The sequence below is a fragment of the Halichoeres trimaculatus genome, unplaced genomic scaffold (genome assembly GCF_033239565.1).
Source record: "Halichoeres trimaculatus isolate MK-OKI-2021-1 unplaced genomic scaffold, fHalTri1.1 fHalTri1_scaffold_15, whole genome shotgun sequence".
Classification (NCBI taxonomy): Eukaryota; Metazoa; Chordata; class Actinopteri; order Labriformes; family Labridae; genus Halichoeres; species Halichoeres trimaculatus.
This window is the reverse complement of record NW_027437193.1, coordinates 25202842-25214891: the sequence shown is the minus strand read 5'-3', so window position 1 is coordinate 25214891 and position 12050 is coordinate 25202842. Positions and strand designations below refer to the sequence as shown.

Below are 12050 nucleotides of genomic sequence, written 5' to 3'. Positions count from 1 at the left end.
GGAACTTTCTCAATCTTAAATGCATTTCAACAATGGACAGATCTATTGATTTATACTGCTCAAAAATCATATAATTATTGAGTGATTTTTGTATAAATGTACTGAAAAGTTCAAGATAATAGTATCTTTGGTGACACCAATAAAAGGTTTGTGGGGTTTTTTTTCTGTCTTTGTCTGTCAACCCCTTATTTGTGAAGCATTACACGGAGAATCACGCAGCACCGAGATTAGCAGAGTCATCCTTGATATCAAACCACCGCTCAGCGTCCATCACTGCCAATCACTGTCACTCCCTGACAAACTAACAGCCTCAGTCTGAGTGATGAAGTGAAGCCGTTCCTAACCCCTGTGGTCAGATCCTCAGCCTCTCTGTCCAGCTTGGCGTGCAGTAAGCCGTGGACACCGCGCTCCACACAGCAGCTCCTCTGATGGAAAGGGAGAGCAGCAGAGGGGTGCAGACATGATCTGGTGAGACACAAATGTCCAAAACAACACAAAGCACTGGGGGGTTTCCCACAGAGTTTAGAGCAGGCTGTGAGGAGGGAGGAGGCGAGGGCAGGGAGGAATCCTCAGGACAAAGAGCGAAGGGTCAACTGGGACTCGATGCCAGGGGCAAAACCTCAAGAACAGAGTTTTTAATGTAAACATAAACCTATTTTCTGTCGGATTACTGCTTAATAATTCATTTTATTGTTGATTATGTCATCCTGTCCTAATAACAAATATCAGATTTCTTCGTCGAGAGGGTAAAGATACACTGTGGTGGTTTTTATTCCAATTTTAATCATCACGCTTAAGTTTCCTTTTATCCTTTTTTATTCATCTTGACCTAAACGAGCTCACTCAGTCATGAAATGCTGACCAACACCAGTTGCCATTATGTGGACAGGTGTCTATTAGCTCCTCTCTCTCAGCCTGTGAGAGGGCAACTCACATCCTCAGTGACACAATGACCTAAACATCTCAAGAGCACAAATGAGCCATTTTGCACACTCATAATGTGAGCCTTGCTTACAAACAAGGGTCAATATTTTACCCCTCAGTGCACTCGAACCTCGGCTCGGGGCTAAATTGATGCTGCTGAGCAAATTAAGAACAGCTGACCTGATGTGATGTTAAGTGGATGCTGAGATGTCTCAGGGATGGTAATCTTTAAGCATGCTGGTACTCTGCCTTTTGTCTTCTCTGGTTCCTATTGGAGGCTAACAAGAGGCTCTAAGCTCCTTATCATTGCATTACAATTATGGAGGATGAATTAGTAGATATGGCTGTGCAGACTGCACTCTCATACAGACATACTTGTTTTGTCTTCAGTGCTGCAGATATAGAGGGTTTATTATGTATGCACGCAGCTCATCATTGTGGGCTGAAGAGTCCTAGCAGTTTGTTGGTGGCTTCAAGACAATTGCAAAACCCCCAACTCTTCAACGTCCAACAGCAGAAGTAATTTCTGAAGAGGCTGCTGTTTTATAATGGAAATACACTTTATCTCATTGCTTTAGTGCACTTCAGATGTTAAGGTTGAGTAAGGAACCATATGAAGCTTTATTCACTCAACAGTTTGAGTGCCTACTTGCCCGGAGCTTGTCACGTTGTGAAAGAACAACTTTGGCTTGTTTGAGTTTGAAAGCTGAGTGTCAATAGTGGGAGGGGTGCTGCAGAACATTAGTTAGCAATACATGTTTCTGAGATTTGATTTGTTTTAGTCTTTGATTTGCAGATATTTTCCAATTGCAGGTGTGCTTTCAGCAAAACTGAAGACTCGGCTAAATACGACAGTTTCACAAGACGCTAGACTGAGGCTTTGATTACCCAAAATGTCTTTCTGTCTGTGCACTGTAAAAACTAAAGTCTATTCAAGTGCTTCTGTCTTAGTCTTGGTAAAAGTTGTTTTGTATGAGCCACGTTAATCTGAAAAGTTAAGAAAAAATTATTATTGCATGATATTAACAGAAAAAATGGAGGCTGAATTGCTTGTAAGGAGTAAACAAAATCCTCTGACAGGGTAAGGAAAATGTTCTTGCTTCTTGAAATAAGAATAATGGTTTAATACAAGAAACTTAACAAGCACATTTTTCTTCTATAGGCATTTTTTATTCCTTAGAAGGCAAATCAGGTTTTCTTTGTCTTTTATATTAATCATATGGAAATAAGACATTTTTCTCAAGTCATCAGTAAACGTGGCTCACATTGAGTGTGATAAAACATTTTTTTATGAAACCAAAGATATAAACTCATAGACTGTATAAAACATGGACGTAGTCTCGCCGACGTTACCCGTCTGTTTCTGAAACGGAAAATGAAACACATCGGCTATAGCGGCCATATTGGTGGTAGCAAGGGCTTCGCCTACAGCCATAGGGCGCCTGTCGGTCACGTGACCCTCAGCTATGCCTCCTATTGGAGGAGCTCGGGATCTTAATATCCTCTGAACGGCTGAGTTAGAAAAAAAATCACCCGGTAGTAAAATTAGTGCCTCAGACTGGAGACCTTCTTTGAACCAGGCTGTAAATAGGTTCATTTCTGCTTTGAAAACATATTTTTTTGGCTTGGTGTGTTTGTGACTTCTGCTACTTCCAGAGCCAGCCTCAAGCGAACACTCGAGAAACAGCAGATTTTAACACTTCAGCGTTGTCTCATATTCTTGGACAGGAGGTTGCTGCTTGTATAAACTCTTGTTTAGATTTCTGTTTGTTGAGATCTGTATTACCTAAATATATTTGAACACAGATTTTAAGCGTAGTGTGATGGATTTTCTTGAGTCATTCCGGTGTGGCCTATATCTATAACTAATCTATAATTTTCATTAAAACATTATTTTACATAAAAAAAGACCATTAAATATATGATGTAAAAGTACTGATTGAAAAAAAAAACTATTGGTCTTTGTAACAAAATGTTAATCGAGCTGAGTGCCTGAGTCTGAGCTCAAGGTGCAGGTTAATAAGAAAATGTGTATCTGACTGCTCATTTAAACCTCTTAATTCATTCAATACTAAAGCAATGTTTCTGATATACATGTAGATTAAAACGGTTATGAGGAAACTTCTGTTTCACAATTTAGAGCAGGGTATAAAAATCAAACCTCTTTGTCCTTCACTAACTCTGTCAGGGTGACTCCACTGACGCCCTTCACAATGTTTGTGAGTCTTGCTCTGGGACTAAACATTAGTATACTTTGGAGGACCCTTGTAAAACCTTTATGAGCCTCTTCAGAGGCCTTCATGAGCATATGGCCCACACCACGGAGATATCAAACTCTCTCCTCCTGCTTCCCAGCATGCAACACAACATCTCCTTTGAAGAGGCTGTGACTTGTATAGAAACATGGTTACTCTGTTTTAATAGTCACACCACCATCTCTCTGTGTGGTGCTCCTCTGTAATAAATTTTCCACCTCCAGTGTTATCGTGTCACGCTGATGCTAAATTCACCCCGGAAGCTGCACTTCCACCAGCATGTTGTTGAGTTTTCCTTCAAAAACAAGCAGCTAAATCAAAAAGGGATGAATTGGAGGGAAGGCACAAAGAGCTTTGTCCATTCACTATTGATTTCAAGTGTATAATCTATTCATTAGCCTTGATGTGAACCACTGCTGGCCACTTCCACCCCCATCAAGCTCCATAACAACCCTCAGAACAATACTATGTAGATTCACCCGCAGAGGCAAGGCAGTGGAGGTTTCCGGTGAGTGTTGGGAAAAACAAGCGGGGAACCTGTCAGAGTTGTCCTCACAGAGTTTGTGAGGGAGGACATCAATCACTGAGTGGAGGGACAAGTCTTACCCTCCTAATGTTTACTACAGGCCACATTCACACTGCACCCATTTTCCCAAGCCTAAATGTTGTCATAATGTTGCACAGCTGTGTTCAAGGTTGGAACATAAAAAGTGATCCTGACAAATTTAATTTCACTGCTCCTTAAAAGATTTGCACATAGACGGCTTAAAAACAGAATTTCTTATGAGACATTAGGCAAAACTTGGAGTCAACATGATAGAGTTTGCTTGGGGATTAAGGAGGAAACAGGGTAAGAGTGGGGTGAGACATGTAGAAATGGTGCCGTCAGCTGTGGTTTGGGGTCAGACCCAGCTAAGGGCTTTGGAGTTTGGAGTTTAAGAGTGATCTTGGAAAAGTCTCCCTTCTAGCTGTTTACCTGTTGGTAATCCACACTTCAAAATGAGATTATCAGCGCCAATATGGAGGGTTACAGGTTATTTTAAATTGTTACTTCTTAGCTTCAAGTTTGGGTCATCCAGGACCGGATTGTTTAACAGCACGTTTAGGTCTCTATAACAACACCACACTGGCTGACAAAGTTTAGTAGAGAGAAGAGATAAAACACAGAGATCTGTGTTTTTCTCTGCCAAAAACGATTTCTGTGATTAATTTTGTAGTGATGGTGGAAACTGGAGCCTAACTGTCCGACAGAAAAAGGACAGAAGAGCAGAAGAAAGACAAACTGGAGAGTGATACAGCCCGAGCTAAAGGCTAATTAGCCTTTAGCTCAGGCTGTTTCACTTTATAACACAGGGGCTAAACTGTTTGTGATAATGTTGATTCCGACCCGCAGTCAGCAGTTATTCTGCAGTGGTCTGTTCAAACTTGAGAGTCTATCAATAAAATAAAGAGTGAGGTTACGTTAGCTCTGATTGGTAGATGACTGGCAGGACATAGCTAACCTGGATTCACTAACGTTACACATTACAGACATGTCTTAGAGCACCAGGCTGCCAGCTGAGCTAAATATAAACTGCTGCTAAACTACTTAAAAACTGACAGTATCTACTTGTTGTCACGTTAGCCCACAGATACGTCGGAGCACCGGGCTATCATACAGCCAGCTACTACAGTGTGTGATGTCACCTTTCAAACAGTATTTAGTGAAAAGTTGTCTTAAACAAAGAAAATTTGTTTTGATCCTATCTCCATTTAATTCCAAAACAAACACACACCTCGCTGAAGGTAATTTAAGACAGTGTGTGGAGACTCCAGGCCACAAGGTGGCGAGGGAGTGCAATCAAATCGGGTCCTCCTCATAGCATCTTTAATGCTATGTTTGCTCAATACTTACGTTAGCTGTTTTCCATTAGTAGCAAATAGGACAATCAGATATGCTGTGTCAATACAGAAAAAAACTCTTATTTTCCAACTGTCACACTCACAAAAGTCAAAATACTGAAAAATGTGATACAAGCTAATCAACTTGTGAACTGTGTCTCAGTTCAGAGGATGTATCATTAGAAGCTTAACTTTACTGTGTCATTTGGCACTTTTGAATGCATCCTCTAGTTCATATACCTTTTGATTCCACTAAACCATTTTTTTAAGATGGCAGACTCCCTCGTGCCGAAACAAAACAATGTTAAATGTCAGTATTTGGTTTCAGCTTCATGGAAAAATAAGCAATACAAACTTTACAAAAGTTTCAATGATCTTTTGAACCATGCAAATGGAGGGTGTGTTAAAACATATTAACTGTGTCTGCTAGTTAGCCAGCTAGCTACCTGTTGATTCCAGACTCAAGCAGGGCTGGAACAGCTACTAACACATGAGGAAAACTTCTGTAGACCTTTTTTTTTTTAGATTAGCAATTGGAAAAATATGCACAGATTTTTGATGTTTTACCTCCAGGTATTTATGCGACTAAGAGATGCGTTGATATTTCAGCATGAATTAAAACCTTCACAAATTGACCATGTACCAACTTCATGCCACACTAACGTTAGCATTAGGGTTGCTCACATGTTGACTATTTTCACCCTATCTTCAAAGTTGCTGATCTGGAAGTGGTAGAACGAGAAAGTTTGTCAATATCTTCACAGTGTAGATAAATATGACAGAAAATTGTGCTTCACATCCCAAGAAATATTTGCATTCACAATATCCATCGTGAGACTGTGAACATTTTTTTTTTAATTTATGGATTTGGCAAAATAATGGATTTAATTTGTGGTTTTGAGCAGAAGAGGCAGGAAAAAAAAAAAAAAAAAGAAGCAGACTCAGCTTATATTTAACCAATCTTTCATATTGAAATAAGGCTTGCATTGCATTTTAACCACCTGTTGTCTTTCCAAGTACAACAGGACTGTGATGATCTGTTTTCTTATAAATACACATCTCTGGATGTTTGGAGTAGGGAGGAAACACCAGCACTTAGAGGTATTGATAGATACGACCTGTCAGCTCTTATCTACTGAGTGAAGCCTGGTCTGAGGAGTTCTCCTAAAGCCTTAAAGAGCAGGACCTTTCAGGAGCGAGCAACAATAAGCCTTCTTCAGCACAGTGAAAGTGACAGCATGGACCCCCTCCTCCTTCTCACGACCATTAAATCTCTTCCTGGATAAACAAGAGGAAGGCCCTTTATGAAGATAGAGAGGGTCACAAAGAGAGGAGCCATTGAGCCTCTGAGGGGCCTGTCTTTGTTTTTGTGCTACGGAGGGTCTTCTCAAAGGATGCTCTGATAGAAGGGGGGTAGTATTTTTGTCTTTAAGTCCTCTTTAATGCCAGTCCTCTGCTGCTGTGCCAAAACAGAGATGTTTACTTAATTGACTGTATCATTTTCACAAAGTTAGGAGTTGTAATAAGTTTTTGATTAGCAATTATTTGACTCACATGTATCCTGATTTTTATGTTGAAGTGCAAAATTAAACTGTGACTGGCTCTAAATAGAATATGAATAAGACTTTAATACAGCATTGTTGCCTCTATGTGTAAACAAGCCTGTCCTTTATGAGAACTTAGGTTATTTTCAGGCAAGTTATTCACATTGTGTGAAGAAACAAAAGTTTGGAAGACATTTTCTTGACTTTATCTTGTACAAAGTCAACACAAACCAAAGCACCTTAGATTTACTTAAAAACTAGCAAACAATCATGGAAGCAGAATCAGCGCTGTGAGAAACACAGAGGTTACAGCTGCACTTATTTTTGTTTTGACCTAATCCCTGAAATTCCATGAATATTAAATAAGGAACAACCAAATGATGGTGGTGTGTGTGTGTGTGTGTGTGTGTGTGTGTGTGTGTGTGTGTGTGTGTGTGTGTGTGTGTGTGTGTGTGTGTGTGTCAGCCTCTGGAGGTGCCACTGTGTGATGCCATCAAAGGGAGGCCCTGTCTTCTGGTGATGGGCTGCCAGGTCTGTTGATGGGTTGCCAGCTTCAGGGCAACATGCTGCTGGAGCTGCGTTGTCTTTGGAGCATGAATGAGGGGCACCTGTGACCTCTGGCCACGCTCTGCTTGTGTCCCGCTGTGTGAGCACCACGCTCAGGACACACGCTGTGACCGTCAGCGCTTCAACTGTCCACTTAACGGACAAAGATTGGGCTGAGTCTGCAGGCTGCTGCTGAGGAGCCATTGTGCAATCACACACTTATATCATCTCAACATTTTAAATCGATTTTACAGGCCACCGTGTCAAGAGGTTGTGTCCATGTATGGTAATGGACTGCTCTTACACAGCGCTTTTCTGATCTTCTGACCGTTCAAAGCACCTTTATACTACATGTCAATTTCGCCTTTTCACACACATTCACACGCCAGGAGCAGAGGCCGCTGCTGAAAGTGCCCAATGCCCACCGCTGCTAATCACATTAAAGACAGCGATGGCTTGAGTTCAGTGTCTTTCCCCCTGACACTTTGATGAGTAGACTGCAGGAGCTGAGAATCAAACAGTTAAACTTTCAAATGAGACACAACACACAGCTACTGACTAAAGTGCTTCAGTTGTCCCTCAGAGGAAGAGCAATTTTTTTTTCAAGTTTTTCTCATTTCGGTTTCAAATCACCAGCACCAGTTACTGTCAGACAGGATGCAATATAGCCTGACTGAAATGACTGTTACAAAATACCCTAAATTTGATCATCAGCACAAAACTAGATGGATTTTTTGGTATGGAGAAGAATAAAGAAGTCGTAGCATACAATATTGTAGAAACATTATAGAAACATTTTATTCATCTCAAAAAAATCAGTGCTTTAGTACAACTTTCAAGGATTTTTCTAGATCTCCTGCAGCAAATCACAACACAAAAAGGCCATGAATATCTACAGAACACGTCCATATAAAAACACAAATGTGTGTAAACATTCCTCCAAAGAGGGTTTAAAACATTTACAAAATGTACATTAATCAGTGTTTGTTTTTTAATAGTTTGATAGTCCTTTTCCAGCAGATGAGTTACCATGGTCTCCACACAGAGTCTGAAGTGAGTGGAGGTGCGACAGGTGACATGTGCTGGCTGTTTTGCATGCTCAGAGGCACAAGAGCCGCGCTAGGGACCAGAAAAGCAAACTGTCCATCTGTTGTTGGCATGACCTGGAAACCTCCGTACATCTTCATAGCTCCTGGGGAGACAGGCATCGCTGAGTCACTTTTGCAAGGCATCTGAGGGATCTGTGGGCTGGTCTGTCTAAGTCCTGGAGCACCTGGGTGAGGTGTGTAGAAGTTGACAGCGTTGATTTGGGTCACACAGGCTGCCAGGTGGCTGAGGAGGCGAGTCCTCACATCTGCGTTCACGCCTTTACACGTGGACAGGAAGCGGGTGACCTCGCCTACACACTCACTGAAGCCGGCTCTGTATTTACCCAGAACAGATGGATCTGTGTTTACTGCAGCTGTAAAGGAAATAAAATATACATGAAACATAGATAGAAGGATGGATAGATGGGTAGATGGATAAAAAGGTAATATGGAGAGCAGATGGAATGCAGGAATATCTGTAATACTGTGAAAAACTAGCTTGTGTAACGGGCCTGAAATCAGTTTTAATGGTAGAAAACCACCAGCTTTGTGCCAGCAAGAGACTGTGGGAATGTAGACCATCTAAAGTTCTGCATCTGTAAACTATTTCACACATTAACATGTCATAGATGGAGCCCAGGTTTGCTCACCAGTCATCTGAAGCCGCTGCAGGTTCCTGAGGTGCTTCACAGTCATCTCCAGGATGTCTGCCTTCTCCAGTTTGGAGTGTCTGGAGCTCTAAAAAAATGAAAGATAATGTTTTAGCTTTGTTTCATTCCAAAATTAAGCTTATGTTGAATAAAAAACAATTTCCCATGCACTTACATCTTTCTTTAGTGCGTCCATGATGAGGGTCTTCAGCTGGCCCAGACTCTCGTTAATGCGCGCGCGTCTCCTCTTCTCCATGATGGGTTTGGACGACTGGAGGAAAACAGGAAATTGGAATATTCAGAGAAGAGTTTTAAAATGTTGACATTATACAAAATGCAAGATAAAATAAACAGGTAACCCAGCCTACCTTTCTGTTTTCTGTCAGAGTGCGGGGTTTCTCCGGTGTGGAGTCTCCTCTGGCCGGTGTCGCAGCCACAGAGGATGGAGATGTCCTCTCAAAAGTTCCGGCAGGCATCTTCAAGTTAAACCAAAGTTTATGAGTACCAGAATGATAAACAAAAATAAAAAGTCAGTCCAGTGTGGTGAGTCCCGCCTTCTCCTGACGAATCAGTGCAGTTAACAGAAGATAAATGACTGCGGTGACTTCTGTCCCCTCCACATGCCAACACTCACTCTGCTCCTGTTTCCAGCGCCTCACGTTTTATTTATAGAGCGCGAGCTTGCACGCGAGCGGCTCGTGTGAGACGTTCCTGGGTTTCTTCTCTCCGTCCAATGAGCGCGCGGGACACGGTGCCGGGGAGGCGGCGGGCTCGTGCGACGAGACGCTGCCATTGGCTACCAGTCAGGGTGCAATGAAAGGGTCAGTGAGAGAAGGTGCTCCATGGTTAACTGTTGAAGGAATCTGGGTCGCTCCAGCTCGGCTACAGGTGTGTTACTCCTCACATAAAACTAAATTTGTTATAAGAGGATGTCGAAGATGATACATCACAGGGAAGCCTGAGGTTTTACATTAACTCAAGCTTTTTTTAAAGTTTTGCCTGAAAGAGAAAAGCAACATCAGATTGGCTACTGCCAGATCCATCAATGAATCTGATTCAAGGTTTAATCTAATTGTAAACGCCAATAATATATTTTTCCATTTAATTTGTTTGGAAACCTTAAAACTAGCTTTCATCCTTAATTAAGCCACGTGATAAGTGGTAATTGCATGCGTTTAATATTTTGGTTTTGGTCAGACAAATCTAAGACACTTGTACCTCGGAGTATCCTGTTGTTCCTGTATAAAATTTCCAGGTTAACGAGCTTTGCATTTCTCAAAAAGGTATCATCTAGAACTCATCCTTAGATTAAGGAAACAAGCATTTTATGTTCTGACTAACTTACATAGAGTTGATCTTTTATGTATTTATGTGTATCAGGTTGGGATAGGGTATACACAAATAAAAAAGTAGCCCCCTTAGATGTAGAACATCTAAGTTCGCGAGAGTTGATTAAAAGATTTTTTATTCTTTCATTAAAGGTTCTGGTGAAGTGTAAAAAAGTAGCGCATCACTTGATGATTTTTTTTTTTTTTTTTTTTTTTAATTTTTCCCATAATGTGATGTGTTTATCAATGGCACATTTAGCAGCACTGATACTGTCTCTTTGTGTTTCTCTCTTTAGAATACACACAAACACACACACACACTCTCTCTCTCTCTCTCTCTCTCTCTCTCTCGCTTTGGGGGCATAGAGTGCCTCAGAGTTTGAGGTGGAGACCTGATCCACTGACACACTCCAGACCTGATGTCTAATGAAGAGGAAAATCTGAGGCGCACTCGTCTGCCTGCTCGCTGAGCTGAACTCCAACTGCTGCCACCTCCAAACACAGAGCTAAGGAGAAATAGTTATAACACTCCATTTGAATACTGTCATAAATTAGCTACTTTAGAGTAATAACAACAGTTTTCTGAAATAAAAAAGTCTTTTTGCTGAAAGTCAGAGTTTAACAAGTTGATTGAAATGAAGTATGACATCATAAAAACTGAAGTAAATCAATCCTCTGATTTATGCCAATAACTGTAATGAGGCAGAGTCAAATTAATGAACAGAGACGGGGACAGTGTTTGTATACAGGGTTCAATTGTAATCCTGTTGTTTCTGTAAATATTACTATGATGGAAAATTTGTCCAAAGGTAACCACACATTATTTAAAACCTCTATTTTTAATGACAAATCAGCATGCAGAAACCTGATCACATGTGGAGCTGCCTTTTCTTGTTTCATCTCTTATTTCCACCAAAAGTACATTCATAAGTCTTTTTATAGACAGATTTGGACCCTTGTGGCTCCAGAAACAACACTGAAAGGTTTATAATTTGACATGGCTGATGGATAAGAATAAGTTCACCAGGAAACAATTATACTTTATTTTTGTTTTTGTTTTATTACTTTTTCCTTTTTTGTGTGTTGCCTCTTTTTGTTTGGCCAGAGCCCTTACAGTTGTTGATTATTTTATGAAAAAGTCCCTAAATCAAAGTTGTCATAAGTGAAGCAGCAAATTTATTTTTTGTTTCAGTGTTGATATATATGAAAGTGCAGAATGCATGTCCGTTTTTTTCCTCTTTTTTTTTTTTTTTTCCAATTTTAACATAATTGTGTGTTTAGGTGTGAGAATTGCATGTGAAACACCCCTGTGTTAGACAGTTTCATTAATGTGAGCAGCTTGACAGATGTCTCTGTCTGGCACAGGTTTATATCCTCTGTGATGGACTTCAAACACTCTCCCCAAAGCTCCTAAACCCTCAGAGGTGAACTGACCCCAGAAGCAGGTCACTTTCTGCGTCCTCGGAATTATCTGTGTGAAGACGATGACTTCAAGCACCGCCAACTTCCTGACCTTAGTCTGTCGTAAATCACATCAGACAAAAGTAGATTTTTCACATTTACAACAAAGTTCTATTTGTGTTTGTTTGTGAAAACATGTCTTAGATTTTCTTGGAAAAAAACCTCAGTCACTCTGGATCACACAAACCTTAAACTTCATCCTTTAATTAACGAGAATTTTCGACATAATCTGTGAAAAACAACCAGGATGTGCTCAATGCAGATTAAAGAGAGTGTTTTCTGGAGAGGAGGCTTTGCCACAATAAATTACCTCCTATCAGTCGTGTTTTCAGTGAGCCTGCAGCGCCGACACAAACAGCCTTTTATTGTGCAG

General features: G+C 40.8%; 1 protein-coding gene across 2 annotated transcripts; it reads right to left on the bottom strand.

Annotated features, from left to right (window-relative positions):
* Positions 1-8058: 8058 nt before the first annotated feature.
* On the bottom strand, positions 8059-10108 carry LOC141804564 (transcription factor HES-1-like). 2 transcript variants are annotated; one of them, XM_074689042.1, is made up of 5 exons: positions 9523-9593; positions 9257-9364; positions 9064-9159; positions 8889-8976; positions 8059-8612 (listed from the first exon to the last, which is right to left on the bottom strand). In XM_074689042.1, the coding sequence occupies exons 2-5, from the start codon at positions 9362-9364 to the stop codon at positions 8176-8178; spliced, it is 729 nt and encodes a 242-aa protein (XP_074545143.1). In that variant the 5' UTR covers positions 9523-9593; the 3' UTR covers positions 8059-8175. The 2 variants fall into 2 exon arrangements, with proteins under 2 accessions (XP_074545143.1, XP_074545142.1); XM_074689041.1 differs by having other exon boundaries at positions 9257-10108.
* Between the last annotated feature and the right edge of the window lie 1942 nt (positions 10109-12050).